The sequence below is a fragment of the Macrotis lagotis genome, chromosome 1 (genome assembly GCF_037893015.1).
Source record: "Macrotis lagotis isolate mMagLag1 chromosome 1, bilby.v1.9.chrom.fasta, whole genome shotgun sequence".
Taxonomy (NCBI): Eukaryota; Metazoa; Chordata; class Mammalia; order Peramelemorphia; family Peramelidae; genus Macrotis; species Macrotis lagotis.
In genome coordinates this window covers 591,757,962-591,782,675 of record NC_133658.1, presented here as the reverse complement: position 1 = coordinate 591,782,675, position 24,714 = coordinate 591,757,962, and the positions used below count along the sequence as shown (strand labels likewise).

Genomic DNA, 24,714 nt, shown 5'->3' with positions numbered 1-24,714 from the left:
AATTGAGTGACTCAGCACTAAAATTCATTTAATCTGTTTTTTATGATAATGTTTTCCTTAAAAGCAAAGTTGTAAACCAGTAGTGCACACATTGAATAGAATATTACTACCTTCCTCTCACTCTCTCCGTTCTCTTTGTAATTAGATTAAAGGAAAGTAGCAGAAAGTAGCAACAGTGAAGGAACAAGTAGCCCCTGTGAGGAATGCTTAGCTTTTGAAAATCAAGAAGTCCTAAGATTTGGAAGTTATCCAGATGTTGTTAAAACAACATTAAGTTGAAAGGGAGTATTATTAAATGTAGAAGCAAGGGCGGGGAGCAGGAGAGGAAGAACTAAATGATCAGAAAGTAGACCTTTGAAAACTAACGGATCTCTTTGAGGGGTTTTAATACATTAAGAGAACTTAATATCTTGAGTATCCAACTAAATGAATTTTAATTCATTTCATCTGTAGTCTATATCACCCAATTGTGGATTCATATTACTTTGCTCTTTGAGGAATATTTTAGAAAATAAATGTAGTTCAGTTGACTCAAACCCCTGTACCAGTTTAACTGGGTACCTCCAAATTTACCTGAACTCAATTTGCTCTTTATTGACAGACTTAGAAAACACAATTTGAAAGTAAAATATATGGGGTGGCTAGGTGGCGTAGTGGATAAAGCACCAGCCTTAGAGTCAGGAGTACCTGGGTTCAAATCCGGTCTCAGACACTTAATAATTACCTAGCTGTGTGGCCTTGGGCAAGCCACTTAACCCCATTTGCCTTGCAAAAACCTAAATAAAAAAAAGTAAAATATATAAGTGGAATCTAAATAATTAGCAAAGACTTGGAGAAAATCTCAAATTCCCAAGATTTGGCACAGTCATTTTTCAATCATGTTTGTGTCCAACTCTTCATGACCCCATTTGGGATTTTCTTGGCAAAGTGATAGAGTCTAACCTCTGCTCTTTCTTCCCAAACTGCCCCCTCCTTCAATTTTCTAGCTTTGTAGAGGAGACAAAAAGAAAATATTTGTCATAGAAATAGAGTTGACTTGTAAAACTCTCAAGTGAAAGGACATAATATCTCTCAGTCTCAATATCTCTACACAATCTGAATACCTCCTCTATTTGCTCTATGGTTAGTCTGCATGGGTTCTCAGAATTGTGTCAACATTTTTAGGCTTATGGCTAGCAGCATTTCTTTGCACACAGCTACCATCTTCTCCAGCCCCAAAGTCTCCTCCCCCTCCCCAGACTCTACATTTTCTGATAGTTTCCATTCTTCCCAAATATTACTTCTCATGAAAAATCACTTCTTGGGAAACACAATGGAATGAGTAACTCCTCTCTGGTCTCAAGAAATATGTGAAATTTCAAACCTAAATTAACCCATTTTTTCCTCTAGCATATGCAGTGAAACCACAAATATTCATTAAAAGTCTAAACAGTAGAAAATACTAAGCTATGCAATGAAAGAGATTCTGAGTTTAAATAAGATATGGTCTCTTCCTTTTTAGAGATTATAGCCTAATAATAAAAACTTTAATAAATTTTTAAAAGCAAGGATTTTAAATTGCCTAAGCAAAATGACTGAGAGGAAAAGCACAAAATTGTTTGTAATAGGGGAGAAATAGTAAAGAATACTAAAGATCCTACTATAAAAGTTCAAAAATGAAGTTTAAAACTATTAAGAGCAAAATCTATTGATTCTTTGCCAAGTTTTCAGAAACTGCTCACAAAAGAAAACAAGACATTTAGAAATGAAAGAAATAAATACTTCATACAGAAAGTATCATGTACATTAACAAAAAAACATCAACAATCCCAGAGATCTGGTGCGTCTCTATATTCTGTATGTAGCATCTAAGTTAATTCAAAGAAAAAACCCATGTAGAGAGAAATGAGAAAAACTAAAGGAAAATCAGCACAGAAGAGAAACAACTACAGAGGTCACTGAGGAGAATTTGAAAGAAACACACAAAATGAATAGACTTGAAAAAACTAAACTCTGGTTCTGTTAGATTGCTGTTCTAGACAGCTTATATTTTTCTCCAAGTTTAATTGATAGAAGTTGGATTTATTTTTCATCTTATACCCTATCTCAGAGGTGCAGATCTGAGGATAGAACTCTCAAAACTGATGGAAACCTCATGCTAGCATTAGTAGTACCATGGTGGGGGGCTGGCTAGGTGAGCACCGGCCCTGGAGTCAGGACAGGAAATGAGCTATCTGATTATTTTTATACATGATACTAGACTTGTTTTCTTGGATAATTTTTTTATCTCCATAGTCACAGACTGTTTCTGATCCCTGGAATATATTCTATATTCATTCTATATTCTATATTCTTCTTCTTTTACATTCCCAAATTTCCTTCAGAGTCCAGATCAAATGCTACCTTGTAAATGAAACTTTTCCTCATTCCTGCAGCTCTTTGTGCTCCAACTCTTTCTGCTATCTTATATCTATACTGTATTTGTTTGATATCCACATAATATGTTATTCCACCTCTCAGATTATAAGTTCCTTCACTGAGACTGGATACTAATTTAATTTTAACTTTATATCCTCAATACCTAACATTGTACCTGGTAGCTAGTAAGTACTTAAGAAAGATGTGTTTATTGATTGATTTTGCTAATCCAGGTTTGGTCATGCAATTAAGATGAATATAGCAGCCTTTGATTATTGTTTCTGTTTCTGCTACTATAGTCATTATTTTATATACTGTTATCCTAGTTCTACCTTCACTTTATGTAAGTTCATATAAATATTCCCATATTTCTCTAAACTCATTTTTCATTTTTAATATAAAACATTCTTTTTCATTTATATACCACAATTTGTTCATATATTCCCCAACAGATGGATATCTACTTTGTTTCCATTTGTTTGTCACCACAAAAGTTAGGCACCTAATTGATTTTGAGAATGTTCATAAATTTTTGGCTTGAGCAATGTAAAACTTTATACAGAAATACAAAAAAGAAAATTAGAATAGAAAAATATACCCAATTGGAAGTAAACTTTCAAGCATCAACTAGATCCCTTTCATTCATGCTTGATTTTTGAGCCTATTATTTAGCAATAATGATGATGATAATAATAATAACAGATAACATTTATGTAGCACTTTACAAATACCAAGATCACACAGAAAGCTAGTAGTAGAGCTGAGAATTTAATTCGGATCCTCAATTCCAGATAATAGGGCCTTTACCCCCTTTGTTTTCCTTTTAGAATGTTTTTATATGTCTCCCTTCCAATCCTGCATGTCCATAAACTAGATCCATTTTATATGTTCATTCCTATGGTTTTTCTCCTAGTTCAGTCTCCTGTCACCTCACTGTCAGATTATTATGGTGACTTCTTATTTACCTTTCTCTCCCAATCTCACCTTTTTTCCGATCCATCCTTCACCTTACTGATAAATTAGTCTTCAAATACTGCTTTCATCATGTCATTTTTCCCTGCCAATTATCCTTGCTTCTATGGTGTTCACAGTCTAGATATTGCCAACACACTTATGCAATAAAATGAAAAACTCATATATCATTTTAGACTAGAATATGATGAGAGGTACAGAATTCAAGGGAGGTACGATCATTTTTGAATCAAGGTGAGGAGGGAAAGCTTCACAAAAGAGATCATATTTGAGGTGGGCCTTAAAGGATAAGTAAGATTTCAAAAAATTAGCCTTGAGGAGCAGCTAGAGCCCTGTCCCTGGAATCAGAAGAACCAGAGTTCAAATCCAACCGCAGACACTTACTAGCTGAGTGACCCTGAGCAATTCACTTAATCCTGCGGCTTCAAAAAAAACAAAAATGTCTTGGTAGGGGAGGAATATTTTAATTGGAGAAATCAGTTAAAGGCATAAAAATGGGAAAGCATTAGGCATATACAAGAGACTGAGAGCAACCTAATTTGACTTTCCATTACCTGTGAGGCAAAGTTCCTGTTTCTTAACCAGACATTTAAAGACCTCACCTATCTTTCAAAAAAATTTGAAATTGCTCCTTTGTAGTTTTCTTCCTAATAGTTCCCATTCATAATATTTTATGCCTCTTCAGCCCCTCTCCCTAACCCCTTACTCTCCTGCTTCTATAATACGAGCTTACTTGTACTTTATGGTCCATCTCAAATCCTAACTCCTTCATAGAGCTTTCCCTGATTAAACATATCCATGATAATCCCTGCCAGGTAAGATACCCTGTCTCTTTCTATTACTCTCAACACCCAGCATGGTTTCTTACTCAGAATAGGCAATTAGTAACTATGTTGGCTGGTTGATTAACCACTTTCCATGCACTTATGTTATCAACTTTTGAACAATCCATTAAGACAGAAATTTAAGGATCAGATTTGAAAATTAATATTATATGCTATAGGAAGAATAAATCTTTATTTTAATCTTCCTAATCTCAATTCACAATTTTTTATCTTTTACTTAGAAAATTATAATAGTGGTAGAACGTAATCAGAGTGAATAATATTTAGCCCTTAGTCCTTGAGCCACTTATTATTCTTTCACATATAACTTATAGTTGTTCGAGATCTCTATATTAGAATATTGTATTACATTAGAGCCTCCAGTATATATAGTAGTAACGTGGATTTCTTTGTTAATGGTGATTGCAAAAGCAGTTCCAAAGTCACTTAACTGTGAGGACCACTGATCAAAGTCATTTAAAATCTGGCAAAGCCTCATTAATTCACATTAATAACTGGGCAACACATTACAAATTGCCAGACATTGAACATTAGACTACATTATAATATAAAATATAAAAGCAGTAACATTACAAAACATTTTTCTCAATTGTTTTGACAAGTATAGTTTTGTTTTAAATATTTATAATAATTTGTAATAATAGGGTGATATAAATGTGCTGAGGCATACTTTGTGAAAATAATGAAATCTTTATAGTCCAAAATGTTATTAAGCCATTGCCTCAGAGGAGTATAGGACTGTAGGAATGTTTTTGAACACTAAAAGAATCCTTTTAAAATGCTGGCAGAGATTAATCAATTTGTTCAGGTTTCTCAAAGCAGATCTTAGCTTTGTCCCAAGTAATTTTAGAGGGCGATTCAGGACTCTGAATTAACTAAACAAACTGGCATTAGTTAATATTTGTCCTAGATATGATTCTGGGTACTGGGGATACAAAGACAAAAATGAGTCAGTCCCTGTCCTCAGGGAGCTTAAATTTGTTTTTATCAGAGGTAATATATAAAAATACATGATATTTAGACTAAACAAATGAAAGTAATTATATAACATAATACATGTAACTTTAAGAAGGAAGACACTTAACAGCTAGACTGAAAGACTTCATGTGGTGTTTGAGTTACAAATTAAAGGAAACATGTTATAGCTGTATATGTAGAGGTGAGGGACAAGTGCATTCCAAGTGTCAGCTAAGGCATTTTGCAAAAGGAAAGAGAATGCTAATTTGGAAGAAGTAAAATGAAAGAATCATGTATAAAGAAACTAGAAACAGGTTGAAAAGTGCTTTGCATGCCAAACAAATTTCTATTTGATCCTGGAGGTAATAGGAAGCCACTGGAATTCACTGAATAGAGAAAGGTGTCACATAGTCATAACTGATACAAAAGTCATTATGTTTCTGTGTGAAGAATGTTATTGCTGACCTTGCTTTGCCTCCTGGGTTAGATAATACATGGCATCTGATTCCTGATTTAGATGATTCCTAATCCCTTTTTCCTTTTGTCAGAATTCAGAGAATAGGAAGAGATCAGAAGGTGTTGTCAAAGTGACAGAGCCCTTTTGAATATTCAAAAGACCTAAACTTCAGAAGCTTGCATCAAAGTCTCTACAAAAAAACTTTTCTGGAAACATATAAAACATAAAGAATACATTCAGAAAAGAATACCCAGTTACCTAGATTACTCTGTGCCACAGAGGTCATTCTCACGGTCCTCTTTTCTTCTTCATCATTCATCTACAACACCAGAATAACCTACAGATAAGCTTAGAGACCCAAATTCTTCATCTCCCCACCACAACCTACAGACATTATCATAATGTGGAAAAGGATAATAGCCTTTTTAGATCTGTAGCCTGATGACACATAGAGCAGTTCTCCTACTTTGCTGATTTTGGTAATACCCTTCTACCACCATAGACGCCTAAGCACGAGTTCATTCTTTAGTATTTGTTAATATATATATATATATATATATATATATATATATATATATATATATATATATATATATATATATATATATACATATATATATATATTTCACATATATTTAGTATGTCTGATTGTGGTGGGCCTTATCTACTTACAGTGAGTTGGTTCCTCTCATTGGCTCATACCCCTCTGCAAAATTTTATTTCTAGGAAATCTCTAAAATAAAGCTTAAATGTAGTTTGTGTCTGTTTTCCTAAGTGTGGATAACAAGATCCCCCAACACCCTTATGGGGATGCAATGTACTAAATGCATATTATTCATGGGACAGGTTTAGTTCAGCTTTTGTGAGGTCAAGGAACTTCAGAAAAAGGTTCATATGATTCATACAATTCCACTGAATTTATTGAAGTGCTCATAAAATTGGTCAATATTATATACATATATATATTATATTTATGAATATACTCTAGGCTAATATAGTTAGAAGTAAAACTACTTATTCAGGATCAAATATTTAAATATAATTCCCTAAGTCTTGATGACATTCCTGGCCCTCTCTTCTCCAACACTACCATAAAAGCTACCTTCCTCCTGATCTCCAAAGACCCTGGATCATGCTCAGACTGAGTTGGATCAAGTTCATTGGTCCATTAGAGAATGAACCCAAATTCACACACTGTCAATAAGGGAAACTTTTGATTATTTTGATTAATTTTGGTCATTTTCATCTATATTTTACCCAATTCACTTATTAAATTTTTATGCCCTGGACCAAGGGAAAGACATGAAATACAGATGGGTAAAATTAATGTTCTTATTGCCTTGAAAATATGAATAACCCAACACCTGGAGTCAGGAGTACCTAAGTTCAAATCTTTGTGCACTTTTACACTTTTTGTTGTTTTTCAGTCATTTAGTTGTATCTTAACTCTTTGTGACCTCATTTGGGGTTTTCTTGGCAAAGATACTGGAGTGGTTTGTTGTTTCCTTCTCTGATTCATATTTTATAGATGAAGAACTAAAGCAAACAGGGGTAAGTAACTTGCTCAAGGTCACATAGCTAGTAAGTGACTGAGACCAGTTTTGAACTCATGAAAATGACTCCTCCTGATTCCAAACCCAATGCTCTATCCATTGTGCCACCCATCTGCCCTAGTTTTAGGCTACCACAGGTTAAAACTTCACTAAGACTTTTTGGGATGCTAGGTATAACTGGGCACCATTGTTTTTAATTAGTATTTTAAAATAGTTAAGTCAGCCACAGTCAAACAGATTAGATAGTTCTAGCAGTAAAGGTGAAGTTTTTTACAAAAAAAATCAGGGGGGGCAGCTAGGTGGCACAGAGGATAGAGCACCACCCCTGGAGTAGGGAGGATCTGAGTTCAAATTCAGCCTCAGATACTTAATAATTACCTAGCTGTGTGACCTTGGGCAAGTCACTTAACACCATTGCCTTGCCAAAAATAAAAAAAAATCTGAGTTGCCTTTAAAATTTGGATTTTTGTCCTCTTGGGGAAAGACTTGAAACTCAATCCTGATATGTTCCTAGGACTGTGCCTTTAATTGGGAGGTTCTCGATCTCTCTGGAGGAGAATACATGAGACCAGAAAGGCTACCTGTGTCTATTAGATTTAGAGCAGTTGGTCTATTGGGAATGTTAGGAAAGGTTCTCAGAAACTGACAAGAGGACAAAAAAAAAAGGGCCAAACATCCAGAAGCTTAAAGCCCTCAATTTATAGATGAGGAAATTAAGACATTTATCTTTTCATCTGTGGCATATACTAATCACTAGCTTTAAGCCATTTTGATTGGCATCCCTCAGAAAGCAAATTTTAATAAAATAAAAAAGAGATGACTGAGAGTGAATAATATCACATGTCTAGGCTAAAAAGAACTGAAATAGGCGTTTATACAACTAGCTGTTATACTGGAACTGCTTATTGAATTATTGCTGGACTTTGACAAGGTATAAGGAGGTGAGGAAGTGGGGAAAAGGGGTTAAGCAATCATGAGAGCCATTGACCAAACTGAAATTGGGTATGTCTTATGTCTTATGTCTTAGAAGCAAACAGGACTCTAAAGCACGTTTACCCCATAAAATCTGGATCTGAGGATACTGAGAGTTTGGTAAACTTTTGGCAAAAACACATTTGTTATAGGACTAAGAGATATTATAGGAATAAAAGATAAACTAATTCAAACTCCTTATATCATAAACTAGGAAACTGAAGGCCAAATAGGAATCTAATGTTAATGTTAACTTAAAATATGTATCTAAATTATCTAAATTTTAATCATCACCAGGTAATCTGTTGCTTTCCTAACCATGCTAATAAGAAGTGATATAGGGCCTTTCTTGTATTACTATTTCATGATTTTCTTTTTTTGGGGGGAGGTGTTTATTTTTATTGATTAATCTCATCTCAGTGCTCTAACAATAACCACTGCTTTCTCAATATGCAGACCAACTCAGAAAGTTAAATCAAATCATCAGATGTTTTTATAGCAAAGAAAAGACTCAAAAGACCAGATATAGTTATCAAGAGATTCCATATATACAAAATTCTTACATATTGATACCTTAAAGGTCTAGTTCAGTTGCCATCAGATTTTCCATGAAGCCTTCTTTAATCTACCTGACTCTAAGTGATCCTCTTTGAATCTCTCATATGCTTTATTTGTATCTTTTATGTACCACCTTCCATTTATTTTGTAACTATGTGTGCATATGTATTAGCCCTCAAGTCCATTTCTTATTTCATATTTGTATCACAAGGCCCTTACAGGATGCTTTGTACATACAGAGCATTTATTGAATTCTTGATTAAAGGCCCAATTCTGTGCTTTCAATTAGTCTTCTTGAAAGTCACATCCCTTTCATTTTAATATTTAAAAAAATTTTTTTTAACAATTTAGAAGTTTATTGTTCTGTAATGAGTTAAAATAAATTCATTTTTGGCCAACTTACTTTTTTCTTTCTACAAACCAACACAATTGCCTCCCATATAAGAGAATGAGTAGGCGAGCAGATACCACCATTAGAGCTCCATCAAAGAAGTCATGTGAAAGCATCTAACTCCATAAACCTTCATTTTAAAAGTACACTTACAAGCCCAGCTGACCAAATGCAACAAAGTTTTAAAGATTCTCTCAGATGTGATTCATTGCTTTGGACCTTGATTCTGGTCCTGTCTGTGTCCTTTGATCCCAGTGGTTGTCTTATTGCCCACAGGCATTACCAACTTACATGGACAAGTTGTTTGCCTCTAACCCTTTCATACTATTTTGACTAGTCATGGGGATAATATGATAACATTAATTTGGAAAGAAAGAACTATTTGGAAGAAAGAAAGAAAGAAAGAAAGAAAGAAAGAAAGAAAGAAAGAAAGAAAGAAAGAAAGAAAGAAAAGAAAGAAAGAAAGAAAGAAAACTTACAGTCTTCTGTCTCACCATAATCTATCATTCCATCTTTCCCTTATGCCTCTCTCTAACTCTCCTAAACCTATCTCTGACCTCACTGTGATTAGTAATCCCTTTGCTCCTTCAATCCGCCCATTTTCCATAGTCATTAGCTGTACTTTGACTTTACTTTCCTCACTTTTCAGTCTCAAGTTCTTAGTTCACTATTTTATGCCTGAAAGTTTCTCTGCTTTCTAATTACCTCATCCTTTTCTCTCGTTATCATCATCATCATCATCTCTTTCAAAATTTCAGCTCTGGATTACTCCTACCATTTTTACCCTTCTCCCTTGCTCATAGACTGGAGCCCAGAATAGAACTGGAGCAAGTCACATAAACATGCTGACTAGGTACCTTATTAATTAATGTGATTCAACTTTAACTGGATGCTCACTATAGTAAGGAAAACTTTTTAGTCCTCTGTAATCACCTTGTCTCATTCCCCACAGAAGCTATTGCAAACTATCTCTTTCCTCCTCACACCGCTCACACATCTCCCTCCTCCTAACTATCCCTTACCTGAGATTTTCACCTGTTACTTTACTGAGAAAAGTGAGTCCATTTAACATGTACTCCATTTTCTCCCCTTCTCTTCATCTCCAAAACCTTACATAATCACTCAATTCTTTTCCTCCAGTCTCTAAAAATGAGGAAGTCCTTCTCATCCCTTTCTTCTCTACCAGAATGAAACCTTCAACTCCCCCAAACACTTGTTCTTTCTGTAATTGCCCTCAAGCATGCTTAAATCTCCCATGCTCATAAAGACTCCTTCATTAGTTTTTACCATTCCATCAGTCTTATAATCTCTCCTCTCTTTCTTGACTAAATCCCTAGAAAAAACTTTCCACATTAGCTGTCTCCACTTCCTCTGCTCTCACTCTTTATTTGGTTGTTTGTTCATTCATTCATTTATTCATTTATTTTGTACAGCAGTCAGGGTTAAGTGACTTTACCAGAATCACACAGATAATAAATGTCCAATATCTGGTCAGATTTGAACTCAGATTTTCTTGACTCTAGAACTAGTGCTTCTCACTCTTCAACCCTTAGCAGTCTGTCATCTTTCATCCTAACTCAATTGAAAATGGTTACTTCAAAATTAACAGCGACTTCTTAGTTACTTAACCCTGATTGCCCACATCCAGGAACCATATCCAGTTGTCCATTTTCATATCTGGCCTCTGGACACAGATGGCTCTGGAGGAGAAAGTGAGGTTGGTGACATAGCACAGCATTCCCCTCACTCAAGTCCATATCACATGCTTGTCAGGGTATCATTTCCTGAACCCACAGAAGAACCCAGTGAGGCAGTTCTCCTACTCAAGGTAACCTGGAAAAGAGCAGAAAGGCTCTGCTCCCCAGGGTTGGAGGGGTGGCCTGCCAGAGCAAAAGAACTTCAGCCTCCCGGAGGCAGCTCCAGGGCTCTGGGAGCTGCGGCTCACAGCAACGGGGCAGTTTCCTGACCTACACCCTGGGGAACACCAGGCACAAATTGGGGGAACAGCGGGAGTACCTCTGCCAGAGCGAGCACATGAAGTCCAGCCCTCAGGGCACACAGCAAGCAGCGAGCAGCAGCCTGGCCAATGCAGTCCCAATCCAGGAAAGAGAAGCAGGCGGAGCGGGTAAGCAGGAGCCCACAGGGCATGAGCCCATTGAACCTAGGGAGGGGAGTGAAGGGAGAGAGACTGCAGACTTCTGCCCCTGGAACAGGACTCTGGGGTTCTTAACACATTCAGATACTGATCACAGTCTAGGCCCCCCATAGAACAGCAGGGACCCCCCCCACCTCAGCCCCTTGGCAGAGGGGGGTGCATATGGTCATTCACAGACCAGGAGGGAGGACATAGACTCTCACACTGAGACCCTTGTGGGAGTGTCCCAAAAGCTCAGGAAGCACCCCAAAAACAGGCTAAGGCTGGGAAAATGAGCAAGCAGAGAAACAAAAGGAACACCATTGAGAAATATTTTGCCTGTGAACCCAAGCAGGATCAAAACACTCAGTCTGAAGATGAAGAAGCACAAGCTCCTGCATCTAAAGTCTCCAAGAAAAAAAAACAGAAATTGGGCTCAGGCTATGACAGAGCTCAAAAAAGACTTTGAAAATCAAATAAGGGAGTTAGAAGAAAAACTGGGAAAAGAAATGAGAGAGATTCAGGAAAAACATGAAAATGAAGTCAGCAGCTTAGTCAAGAAAATCCAAAAAAATGCTGAAGAAAATAGCATGCTAAAAACCAGCTTAGGTCAAATGGATAAAACAGTTCAAAAAATTATTGAGGAGGGGCAGCTAGGTGGTGCAGTGGATAGAGCACCAGGCTTGGAGTCAGGAGTACCTGGGTTCAAATCTGACCTCAGACACTTAATAATTACCTAGCCGTGTGGCCTTGGGCAAGCCATTTAGCCCTACTGCCTTGAAAAATCTAAAAAAGTTATTGAGGAGAAGAATGCTTTAAAAAACAGAATTGGCCAGATGGAAAAAGAGATAAGAAAGCTCTCTGAGAATAACAAATCCTTCAGACAAAGAATAGAACTCAGGGAGATTGATGAATTTACCAGAAATCAGGAATCAACACTTCAAAACCAAAAGAATGAAAAAATTAGAAGAAAATGTGAAACATCTCATTGAAAAAACAACTGATTTGGAAAACAGACTTAGGAAAGATAATTTAAAAATTATTGGAATACCTGAAAGTCATGATCAGGAAAAGAGCCTTGACATCATTTTCAAAGAATTACTACAGGAAAATTGCCCTGATATCCTAGAAGCAGAGGGCAAAATAGAAATGGAGAGAATCCACCGATCCCCCCGAGAAAGAGATCCCAAAAAACCAACTCCCAGGAATATTATAGCCAAGTTCCAGAACTCTCAAATCAAAGAGAAAATATTATAAGCAGCCAGAAGGACACAATTCAAATATTGTGGAGCTGCAGTCAGGATCACACAGGACTTAGCAGCAACTACATTAAAAGCTCATAGGGTTGGAATATAATATACCAGAAGGCAAAAGAGCTTAGAATGCAACCAAGAATCAACTACCCAGCAAAACTGAATGTCCTCTTCCAGGGAAAAAAGATGGACTTTCAGTGAACCGGGGGAATTTCAAATGTTCCTGTTAGAATGGCCAGAGCTGAACAGAAGGTTTGATCTTCAGATACAGGACTCAGGTGAAGCACGGAGATTGGAGGAGAAGGGGAAAATATGAGGGACTTGATGATGAACTGCATTTATTCCTGTATAGAAAAATGATAATAATATTCATATGAACTTTCTCGGATAATAGAGCAGGTAGAGGGAGCTTTTATAGTTGAAGCACAGGAGAAAGCTGAATTTGAAGATAAAATATGGTGTAAAAATGGAGTCAATAGAAAAAAAGGGAAATGTAATGGGAGAAAGAAAAAGGAGAGGGGGAAATAGGCCAAGATATTTCATATAATAAGATTTTTCTTTATTACAATGAACTATTGCAATGATATGGAAGGGGGGAAGGCAAGGGGGAATGAGGGAATCTTCGCTCTCATTAGAGGTAGTTAGGAGAGGAAACAGCATATATACTCAATGGGGTATAGGCATCTGGAGTAAGAAGGAGGGGGGGGACAGGGGGAAGGGGGGGTGTGAGTGATGGAGGAGAGGATGGACCATGGGGAGAGAGTGGTCAGATATAACACATTTTCTTTTTTACTTCTTGCAAGGAGCTGGGATTGGAAGGCCTGTCCAGGACCATAGGGTCAGGTGGATGCTGGGCCTAAGGGGTGGTAAGGGGGCTACGGGCCTCTTGGCTCCAGAGCCCAGGATATGTCTGCTGGGCCACTAAGCTACCCTACAGCAGAGTCAGAGTAAAAGGAGAGAGAAAATATAGTACATGAAAGTGGAAAAATATGAAAGGAAGGAGTTGTGATCAGCAATAGCAATGGTGGAAAAATATGAAAATAACTTTTGTGATGTACTTATAAAGAATGTGATCCACCCATGACAGAGTTGGTGGTGCTGGAACACAGACTGAAGCACATTATTTTATTATTATTTTTTTTTTGGGGGGGGGGGGTTAGGGCAAATGGGGCTGAGTAGCCTGCCTGGGGCCGCATAGCAGGGCGATCATTGGGTGTCTGAGTCCGGATTTGGACCCAGGTGCTCCTAGCTCAAGGGCCACTGCTCTGTCCGCCACCCAGCCACCCCTACTGTTATTACTATTTTATTTTATTTTAGGTCTTTTTTTTTCTTTTTTTTGGTTTATGCAGGGCAATGGGGTTGGGATGGCTTGCATGTCACACAACTAGGTGATTGTTAGGTGTATGGGGCTGGATATGGGCTTGGGTGCTCCTGGCTCCAGGGCTGGTGCTCTGTCCACTGCGCCACCTGGCCATACCTACAATTATTACTATTATTTTTTTATTTTAATTTTAATTTTTTCTCTCCCCTTTATTTTATCACTCAAGTGAGTCTATATTTTTGGGGGGAGGGGGTACTTTGTTTACTCTTAAACAAGAATATTTTATTAATGTATTAAAAAAGCATTGTTGGGGCAGCTAGGTGGCGTAGTGGCTAAAGCACCGGCCTTGGAGTCAGGAGTACCTGGGTTCAAATCCAGTCTCAGACACTTAATAATTACCTAGTTGTGTGGCCTTGGGCAAGCCACTTAACTCCATTTGCCTTGCAAAAAACCTAAAAAAAAAAAGCATTGTACAAAATGAGAATAAATAAATATTAAATTTAAACAAAATGAAAGACAAAGGGACAACTAGGTGGCACAGTGGATAGAGCACTGGCCCTGGAGTCAGGAGTACCTAAGTTCAAATCTGGCCTCAGACACTTAATAATTACCTAGCTGTGTGGCCTTGGGCAAGCCACTTAACCCCATTTACCTTGCAAAAAAAAAAACAAAAAAACAAAAAAAATGAAGGACAAACAATTATTACAAAGATTGATGGTCTTTTCCCAATCTAATCTCCCTCTCTGTAGTATTTAATACTATTGATCACTGTCTCCTCCAAAATAATATCTCTCCTAGGTTTATGAGACACCACCTTCTCCTACTTTTCTTCCTCTACTCCTCTATCTATGTTACTGGCTCATCAGCTATTCTCACTAACTATAAGTGTTTCCCATGACTGTCCTGGTCCTCTTCTAGTCTCTCTCTCTACATTCTCTCTTGTTGAACTTCACCAGTTCCCATGAATTTAATTATCATCACTATTCAAATGACTCAGATTTATAGTCCTAAGTCTGGGTATCAGTCCCACATCACCAGTCGACTATTGGATGTTTCAAACTGGACGTTCTTGGCACATTCAAACTCAACACAGCCAAAATGAAATTCAGTATCTTCCTGCCCCCAAACCATCCTCCCTTTCAGATTTCCCTTTTTTTCTCTCTAAGGAACCATTTTTCACCAATCTCCTATATTCACAGCATCAGAATTATCTTTAAGTCCCTACTCTTCCTCACCACAAATACTCAATAAGTTGCCATATCTTGCTATTTCTTTCTCTGCAATATCTTTCTCATCTGATCTCTACTCACATAGGTAGCACTTTAGTACATAAAATCCCTCATTATTTGTCCCCTAAGTCTTTACAACAGTTTCTCAATTGCTCTTCCTATCTCATATCTCTCCACACATCAATCCATCATCCATGACTGACAAAATAATTTTCCTTAAGCTGAGATCATGTCCTCCTACTCCTCACCTAATTGTAGTGAATCTCTGTTGCCTTTAGAATAAAATATAAATCATTCTGTTTATTCTCCCTTATCCTGTTTCTCAATCATTTAAATATATATATATATACATATATATATATAAATTTTCTTATATATTCTCTTTTAAAGTCTTTTGCAGCCTATTTTTCTTCTTTTTTTTTAGCAAAGGGGTTAAGTGACTTGCCCAAGGTCACACTGCTAGGTAATTATCAAATGTTTGAGGTTAGATTTGAATTCAGGTTCTCCTGACTTCAGAGCCAGTACTTTATAACCCCTGGGGTTCAGCCTTTAAAAAGCTGACCCTTTCAGTCCTAAGATGGTACAGGGAAAGGAGTTGCATGAGAAGGCTAGCCCAAGAGAACACCCCAGAACCGAGAAGCAAGTGTGCTGGGGAGGTAGCATTCCAGGAACTGCCTTGACAAACAGTGGCATTGAAGACTAGGAGGGTATGAGCCATGTCATGAACAGCATCATCCATGGCAGCCTCAGTTCTGAACTGTGGAAACCGATAATGGATAAGGAGTATTAGTATAGTCAATGCTGCTGAAATAGCCCTGTAAACAACAAACCTACTGAGAGAGATTTCTTTATTTTCATTTCCTTCTTTCCTTTCCTTTGCTAGGGGAAGCATGTCTTTCTTTCTCAAAGAGTATCTCTGCTTAAATTTAAGTATTTTTTTAAACCTTTCTGCTTAGTTCTCTTTTATGCTGATTTTTATGATAAATCTAATTAACCACGCATTGCTCACCCAAAGGTGTCATTGTACAAATTCAAAGGAGAGAGATAATATGGGAATGTCCAGAAGAAATAAATAGATTTTATACTTGCTGTTTATTTCTTTCAGAGGAATTTTCTGACTAGGGGCTCCAAGATATAGAAAAAAAAAATTACTAGTTAATTTTTATAACTTCCCAGAACAAAAAGAGAAACAACGAACACTAAAATCTTTTTCTCTAGGCAGTGAGTCAGCAGTTTGGCCGGGGGAGGCTGGGACTAGGTAGCTGGAATTGGAAGAAGAAAGACCTTGACATTTTCTCCTTATTTCCCACAACCCAATTTGGAAAAAAAAAAAACTACTCCTTCCAGAGAAGGAACTAAGGAAGTTGATGGAGAGAAAATCATGCCAGAGGGAAGGAGCCAATGTAATGACTGGGGAAGAGTTACAGCCTTTCCAAAGAGGGTAGAAGCAAATGAGAGTCTAACAACTGTAGCATGGCACTGTACAACCACACTATTTTATCTGAATATATTCAAATGAAAAAGCCAAGGCCCAAAAAACTTCAGTAATTTTCCTGAAGGCACATAAATAGCAGAGCTATGATTCAAAACCAGGTCTTCCAACTCCAAATCCATTGTTCTTTCTGTAATTTTAGGCTACTTCTCCAATCCCTGACTTCTATTTTCTGGACAATTCCTAATTCTCAGCCAAGCCATTGTCAATTGAGTGGGCCCAGGCACACATGTTGTTCCTCAGGATGCCTTAGCAAATACTCTAGAGGTTTCCAGGACCCTGCTCTATAAGACCCATCCCTGTATGAGACGTTAATAAGTATCACTGCTCATTGGAAAGTGAGAAAGAAACCCTTTTCTGGTTTCAAAAAATGAATATAATTTTTTAACTTTTTTTTTAGATTTTTCAAGGCAATGAAATTGAATTTGAATTTGAATTTGAACTCAGGTACTCCTGACTCTAGGGCCAGTGCTCTATCCTCTGCGCACCTAGCCGCCCCTAATTTTTTAACTTTTAATGATCCATTTCTTACTATAAACTTAGAATATCATCTTCACTTGTGAGTTCTTACAACTGAATCATATTTTTCCAGTTGACAAACTTATTTTCATATTTCATTAACAAAGTTGCCCAGATGGAAAGGGAGCTACTTTGTAGATTGTCAGGAAGAATTGCATACCATGTTTAGTTTGTTTTAAATATCATGCCTCTATCATTACTTTTTCTAAAATCTATCAGTTTGAGGCTAAAGGATTCATATATAACTATTGTTACCACATCATTAGAAAATAAAATGATCCCATTAAGTAACAAGCAGGTGGTAGTTATTGTTGTTCAGTCTTTTCAGTCATGTCTGACTCTTTGTGGCCCTATTTGGGGATTCTCTTGGCAAAAATACTGGAAAGTATATGTTCTTACTCCAGCTTATTTTACAGATGGAAAAACTGAGGCAAGCAGATCTCCACAACTATTAAGTGTCCAAGACTGAATTTGAACTCTTGCCTCCAGTTCCAGCATTCTATCCACTGCATACTGCTGCAGTTAGTTAGGAACACATATTATTCATAAACAGATTTGTCATTTCATCATTCAAATTGCTGTCTTGGTGCAGTTGTTTGAATTCAGAATTCACTAGCTTTATTTTTAGTTAGCCAGATTCTCTATTTTGTAAATGAATTTTGGAGAAGGAGTGTATATACTCATTCAGCTCTTTCTTAATGTTGTTTAATGGAGCTAATACTCCCATAATAGGATTTTGAACAGTATAAACTGACAAATAGATACATTGATTTTTTTCAGCACTTGCATAAATTTCAGAATTCCATTATTATATATATATCCATAAATGGATAAAATATCTCTACTTTCTCTTACCAAGGAATGTACCAGGTGATTGAAGGCATAATTTCCCCAGTAAATGACAACTATGGAAAGAAAGATCTTGCAGCTGCGAAACACCGGGTGGCCATGGTACAACTGGCCCTCCAGACATCCAACTGGATTCGAGTGGATCAATGGGAGAGTGAACAAAAGGAATGGATAGAAACAGTGAAGGTGTTGAGGTAATGATAGCAACATAGGGTCTTTACATGGAAACCCTTGGTTGAAAAAAAAAGCCCACAAAAAGGGTAATAATCAGACCTTTGGCAAAGCCTTCTTAATCCCAAATAAGGAAGCATTCATCTTTTGAGAGATGTACACAAATTAAATTGATTCCACATTGTTTTATTATCTACTTCATTTAGATTTCCAACAAAGAGAAGGTTTGGTGTGGAAGGGGAAGGGGAAGTAAGAGATATGGGGTTATAATAACTGTCTTCAAGTATTCAATAGGATGTCATATTCAAGAGGGATTAGAATTATTCTTCTTAGCATTAGATGCAATGAGCAAAGGATGCAAAAAAAGATAAATTTGACATAAGGAAAACCTTAACAGTTTAAAGTCACCTTACATTAAATGGGCTGCCTCAAGAGGGAGTGTGTTCCACTTCCCCAGGGGCAGCTAGGTGGCACAGTGGATAGAGCACTGGCCCTAGAGTCAGGAGTACCTGAGTTCAAATCAGCTTCAGACACTTAATAATTACCTAGCTGGGTGGCCTTCCGCAAGCCACGTAACCCCATTTGCCTTGAGAGAAACTTTTAAAAAATGATGAAGAGTTCTACTTCCCTGGATATTCTCAAGTGGAACCTAGATGACCACTTGTTAGGGATATCATAGAAGGATTCTTTTTTCAGATTCACTTTGGACTTGGTGATCTCTGAGAACCCATAACTGCTTGTCATCTGTGATCACAGACAATAAGTTTTTGTGTCACATGTGAAAATACTGATTGGCAAATGAAAACCCACTTTACACCTTGGATCAGTTTTTGCGGAGTTTTATATTACTAGTCAATGTTTTGGTGATAAAGGGAAGAAAACAGTTATATTAAAGTCCAGAAAAAACAGACCCATCAGGGGTGGCTAGGTGACGCAGTAGATAGATCACCAGCCTTGGAGTCAGGAGTACCTCGGTTCAAATCCGACCTCAGACACTTAATAATTACCTAGCCGTGTGGCCTTGGGCAAGCCACTTAACCCCATTTCCTTAAAAAAATCTAAAATAAAAAACCTAGACCCATCTTATTCAGCACTATCTATATCCACAATATTTTCAAAGAAATCATCTAGTTTGTATTTCTTTAGACAGTCATTAAAAAAAAGAAAAGACTATATTTGAAGGTCATAAAGGTGTGGTGTGACCTCAAGGATACAGGATGAAACACAACATGTGTAGGATGGGAGGCAATATAGAAGACTGAAGGTAGTATAATAAACCTGAACTTAGAAATACCTGGATTCAAACCATGCCTCTTATACTTAATTACTGTGTGATTATAGGTATATCATATAAATTATCTGAACCTCAGTTTTCTATTAAATGGGTATATTTTATATCTACCACATGAGGCTATAAACCTCAGATAACATAATTATAAATGGTTTGCAACTTTTAAGATGCTGCATAGATCTAGCCACTGTCTCAGGGAGCATCCATTCCCACAAATAGTTCTGGTTTCAAGAATCCCAGAGTTCATTTCTTAGGAGAACTTGATTCCCAAAGAAAAGGGAATCATCTTTTTCTCATATTCTATGACTTATCCCCTTCACCCAGAGTTCAGAGGAAATCTCTTAAGTAAAGCTGAGTTATGACTGACATCTAGGACTTTCCAAAAGGGATCAATAGATTGCCTTCTAGAAAAGATATTCAGTGAACAAAGTATGATATAGATATATCATATATATGATATAAAATATGACAGCTATTTAGTTCCTCCTTGTGAAAGAAATGCTTAAAACATGACTCATTGACAAAATACTTAAAACATGAAAGAGTAACCAATCTTCCTAATTATATCCTTCAAGGAAATAAAGACAACTTTATAAAGTAGTTTAATGTATATTCCATGTTCACTTAGGCTTTCTACTCTGGAAAACTTGCAAGTCCAGATATATTGGTCAGCAAAACTAGTTCTTTAAATCTTATTACTTTAAAATCTTACTAGCAGTGCAGTCCTTTTCCAAGAAACTGATATGGAAATCACCTTTTACCAGGAAACTTAGGAATTCTCCAACTAAGAAAGAAGACATCAAGCTTGTAAATCTCTCAGTCAAGCTTGCCATCTCTCCAGATAACCCTTCAATCTCCTGTCCTTAGAGAAAGAAACAAAAATGCCAAAAGAGGCAACCACAGTCTTATGCTTCCTTCATAAGTAAACATTCATAAGTAAACATATGTTCTCACAGGTCTGTGAGATTTTATGAGCATAGAAAGAAGTGAAGTTCCTTTTTTCCTGTATTTTGAGTCTAGGGAAAGCTATGTTCCAAACCAAGCAGAAACTGGAAGAGGTAGGAAAAGAAAAGGGGAGGGGGAATGAGAGAGAGAGAGAAAGGAAAAGAGAGAGAAAGAGGAAGTGGAAGAGAGCAAGAAAGGGAGGGAGGGAGGGAAGGAAGGAAGGAAGGAAGGAAGGAAGGAAGGAAGGAAGGAAGGAAGGAAGGAAGGAAGGAAGGAAGGGGAAAAAGATGAAGCTTTTCTCTACAGTTGCACTAAGAGGCTACCAAGTGAACAGATCCTCTTGGTTCAGTCATTAATCCTTTTTAATATACTCTGTTCATAGGACCAAAGGATATACTTTAGAAAGGAGCTATGTCCCATACCACATAAATATAGATTCAAATCCAGTAGTGCTTAATTTACTCCTGCTACATAAACATAAAATAGCATAATCCTATCCTCTTATACAGTCCTCAGCCCAGAACTTCTAGTTCCCAATGCATACACCTCATTATACAGCCCAACCTCTTATTCCCTTACTTCCATCTACCTCAAAGCAAAGCCCCCAATTTCCCAATCCAGATCTGCCTTCCCTTCCACTGTATCCTCTAAAATCTGTAATTAATAAACTTCTTTCCTCTTAAACCCCTCTATCACCGCTTCCATCTTCTAGCACTCAGCGAGATCTGATTCCATCCTGATGATACCATTTCCTTCACCAATGTTTCTATACTGATTGTACTTTCAATACCCTCAACTCATTGCTTCTGGTGGGGGTCTCAGAATACTCCCTGTTTTTCCTTAGTAACTTCCAGACTCTTCTACCACCATCATCATGCTCTCCTCTTATGAAGTTCATACCATCCAAGTTTGTTACATAATCTAGATCCTGATATCCATAGTATATCAACTCCCAGGATGTCCTTTCTTTCCTCAATGAGTTCAGTGCTTAGTTCACAATCTTTCTCTCTTCCCTAACTCTTACTATCATACTGTGAGAGCTCAACATGCATACTGATGTTCCCTCAAATAATTTAACTTCTTAGTTTCTTAAGTCTACTCAGTTCCCATGTCCTACTCTACCTCAATTATACACAAAGATGGTCATACTTTTGATCATGTCACCAACCACAAATGTCCCACTTCCATATTCAAGAACTTCAAAATTCCTTTGTCCAATCATAATGTTTTAGTCTTCCATTATTCTCATTCTTTGTCCTCATAGTGACCTTCATCCTCTCTGTCCTTCATTTCTTTCCCAGATCATAACCCCTGTATTCTCTTCTCTTTCCTATCCAGGATACTTGAATAGTTGAATCTTCAACTGTAAACTCTCCTCTAATTTTGAATCTCTGATTCCCAACCCCCCCACTCCCCACCCTTGTACTTTCAGGGATCAGATTTTGTCAAACCTCAAACCTAGATGACTGCTACCATCTGTCTCATTCAATTTTATTTGTGTGATATTGAACAGAACTGTAGGAAATTACAAAAATCATCCTGATTAAATCCACTAAACTTATAATAATAACAACAATAATAATATTATAATAACATTATAAGTATTATTTAATTTTAGTTGGGCTTTCACTGCATCAAAGCAATCATTTTTCCTCTCTATTCAATTTACTTTGTCACAGTGGTTGTTCTCAGCTTAGTCATCCCTTCTCAAACCTCCCTCAGCAACCCCTCACCCAATCTTTTCTGCTGAAAAACATACTTCACTGAAAAAAAAAATGAAAACATTTGCTGAAAGCTTCCTCTTCTTCCTCCTCGTCTCATATCAGTCAAATATCTTCCTTCACTCTGAACTGCAATGAAGAGATGAACTTCCTTAATAAGAAAAACCTTTCTACAATCTCATTCTTTCCCATCTTTTCCAGAAGTCAATCTCCCCATTGTTCCCCATTATTTCTTTTTTTTATTTATTTAAGACAATGGGGATAAGTGACTTGCCCAAGGTCACACAGCTAGGCAATTATTAAGTCTGATGCCGGATTTAAACTCAGGTTTTCCTGATTCCAGGTCCAGTGCTCTCTATCCACTGCACCTACCTAGCTGCCCCCAAAATTAGATTCTAACCTTTTTTGGCATGACACTTGTGAATTTTTCTTTGTAAAAACAATGGGATCAAGTGACACGTAACTAGCTAGTGTCAGGTATCTCAGACTGGATTTGAATATAGATCCTCCTGACCCCAGGAGTGGTGCTCTATCCACTGTACCACCTATATCCAGGTAACACCTGGCTACCCTCCCACATTATTTCTTGTTTTTCCCCCTCTACTGACTTCCTGTAAACCAATCTACATATCCCTCATCCTTAAATACTCACTTGATCCCATCTCTGATAGCTGTTGTCCCATATCTCTCCTTTTTTTTCACCTAAATTCCTTGAAAAATCTATTCTAGGTGCCTCTGTTTTCTCTCAATCTCTTCCAGTACTTCTGCAATCTGATTCTGATCTCATCACTTAAATAAAATTTCTCTCTCTGGAATTACCAGGGACTTTTTTCTTTGAGGCAATTGGGCTTGCCCAGGGTCCCACAGATAATAAGTGTCAAATGTCTGAGACCAAATTTGAACTCGGCTCCTCCTGATTTAAGTGCTGGTGTTCTATCCACAGCACCATCTAGATGCCCCCATCAATGAACTCTGAATTGTCAAATCTAGTGACCCTTTCTCAGTCTTCATCCTTGACATCTCTGTAGCATTTGACAGTCACTCATTCCCCCCTAGATATTCCTCCCTCTCAAGGTTTTCACAGCATTGCTTTCTTCTGATTTTCCTGCTACATGTCTGACCACTCCTCAGTCTCTCTAATTGGTCTTTCATCTATTTCATACCCAATAATTATGGCTGTTCCCCATGAACACTCTTCTTGTCTTCCTCTATACTAATTCACACATCTCATCAGCTCCAATAAGTTCACTTATAATCTATGTAAATGATTCCCAAATCTATATATCCAACCATAGTCTTTTTCCTAAGTTATAATGTCTCATCACCAACTACTTTTTGGACATCTTCAAGTGTATATTCATTAGGCATCTGAAACTCGGCAGATTCAAAGTAAATCTCATTATGTTCCCTCAAAAAACCTTTTCCTTTTCCCACCTTTCATATTTCTTTTTTTTAAGGTTTTGGCAAGGCAAACAGGGTTAAGTGGCTTGCCCAAGGCCACACAGCTAGGTAATTAATAAGTGTCTGAGACCGGATTTGAACCCAGGTACTCCTGACTCCAGGGCCGGTGCTTTATCCACTACGCCACCTAGCTGCCCCCTTTCATATTTCTGTAAAGAGTACTGCCATCTTGGTCAACCAAACTCTCACCCCTTGTGCATCTCACACACAATCCTTCACCTCTTTTGTTGGCTGTCTAAAATATTCCCCCCTCCTCACTTCTGCCACTTTTTGATTTCCTTCAGACCCCAGTTCAAATCCCACCTTCCATGGGAAATCTTTCCTGTTTCTCCAAGCTACTAGTACCTTCCACTCTCACATTGTGTTCCATCTACTGTCCATGTGTTCTATTTATATATATTTTGTCTCCATCTTGAAGATCAAGGACTATTTTATTCTTTTTTTTTATCTATAATGTTAGTAGAGTTCTTGGCATTATTATAAGAACTTGAGAAGTAATTTTTGATTAACTGGTTATTTGGAACAAGAGGACTCACTTTCACGTCTCAGGTCTATTCCTGATTATTCTTGTGACTATGGGCAAGTCTTTTTTCCTCCAACTTCCAGTTTCCTTATCTATGAAATGAAGAATACTAGATAATTAACAAATTCCCTTTTAACCCTTACCATCCTATGGTTCTGTTTTGAAGTTTGGATTTTTTAGCCCCATTTTCTCATCATCCAAAACTTGGGGCTTTTGAATTCAGGTTTTTAAAGTAGAAAAACAGACTATAAATCTAGAAATATTTATTCAGAAGGCCTTTAATTGGATTTTTAAAAGTTGGGATTAGTGCACAGCATAGATAATTTAGCTATTTAAATGATCCATGCAATTTCAGTATGCAGGCTCTGCATATTAGTGTAATGAGTTATTGACTTGCATTTGGGAGACTTTAAGGAAGAGTTGCCAATGAAGCACAAACTCATGCCTGTAAAACTTGAAAGTGGTTTTGGTATTTCGTTGTCAGAGGGGATTGTGGTATTTCTCTGCCAAGTCATGATGGCAACAAAACAATGCTGAATGGGATTGTAAATTGGGATTTGTGGATTTTCCCAGCTGTGAATCATTGAGGCTCTGGGGAAGAGAAGAACAATTGATAAATGACCATAATTCATAGATTCCTTATTAATTCATATATCATTTTCATTTTACCAGGAGGAGGAGGAGGGCTCCAGTCACTAAGGAA

The 24,714-nt window shown here is 37.2% G+C and overlaps 1 protein-coding gene across 8 annotated transcripts in view; it reads left to right on the top strand.

Annotated features, from left to right (window-relative positions):
* The window catches only part of NMNAT3 (nicotinamide nucleotide adenylyltransferase 3), a 208,491-nt gene that overhangs the window by 111,661 nt on the left and 72,116 nt on the right, over positions 1-24,714 (top strand). For all 8 annotated transcript variants that reach the window (XR_012474120.1, XM_074214891.1, XM_074214890.1 and 5 more), the window contains one exon: positions 17,910-18,093. Coding sequence is in view for 7 of the 8 variants with exons in the window: in XM_074214891.1 (XP_074070992.1) it covers positions 17,910-18,093 (184 nt within the window). In the remaining variant the exon portion in view is untranslated. The remainder of the gene's footprint in view (positions 1-17,909; positions 18,094-24,714) is intronic.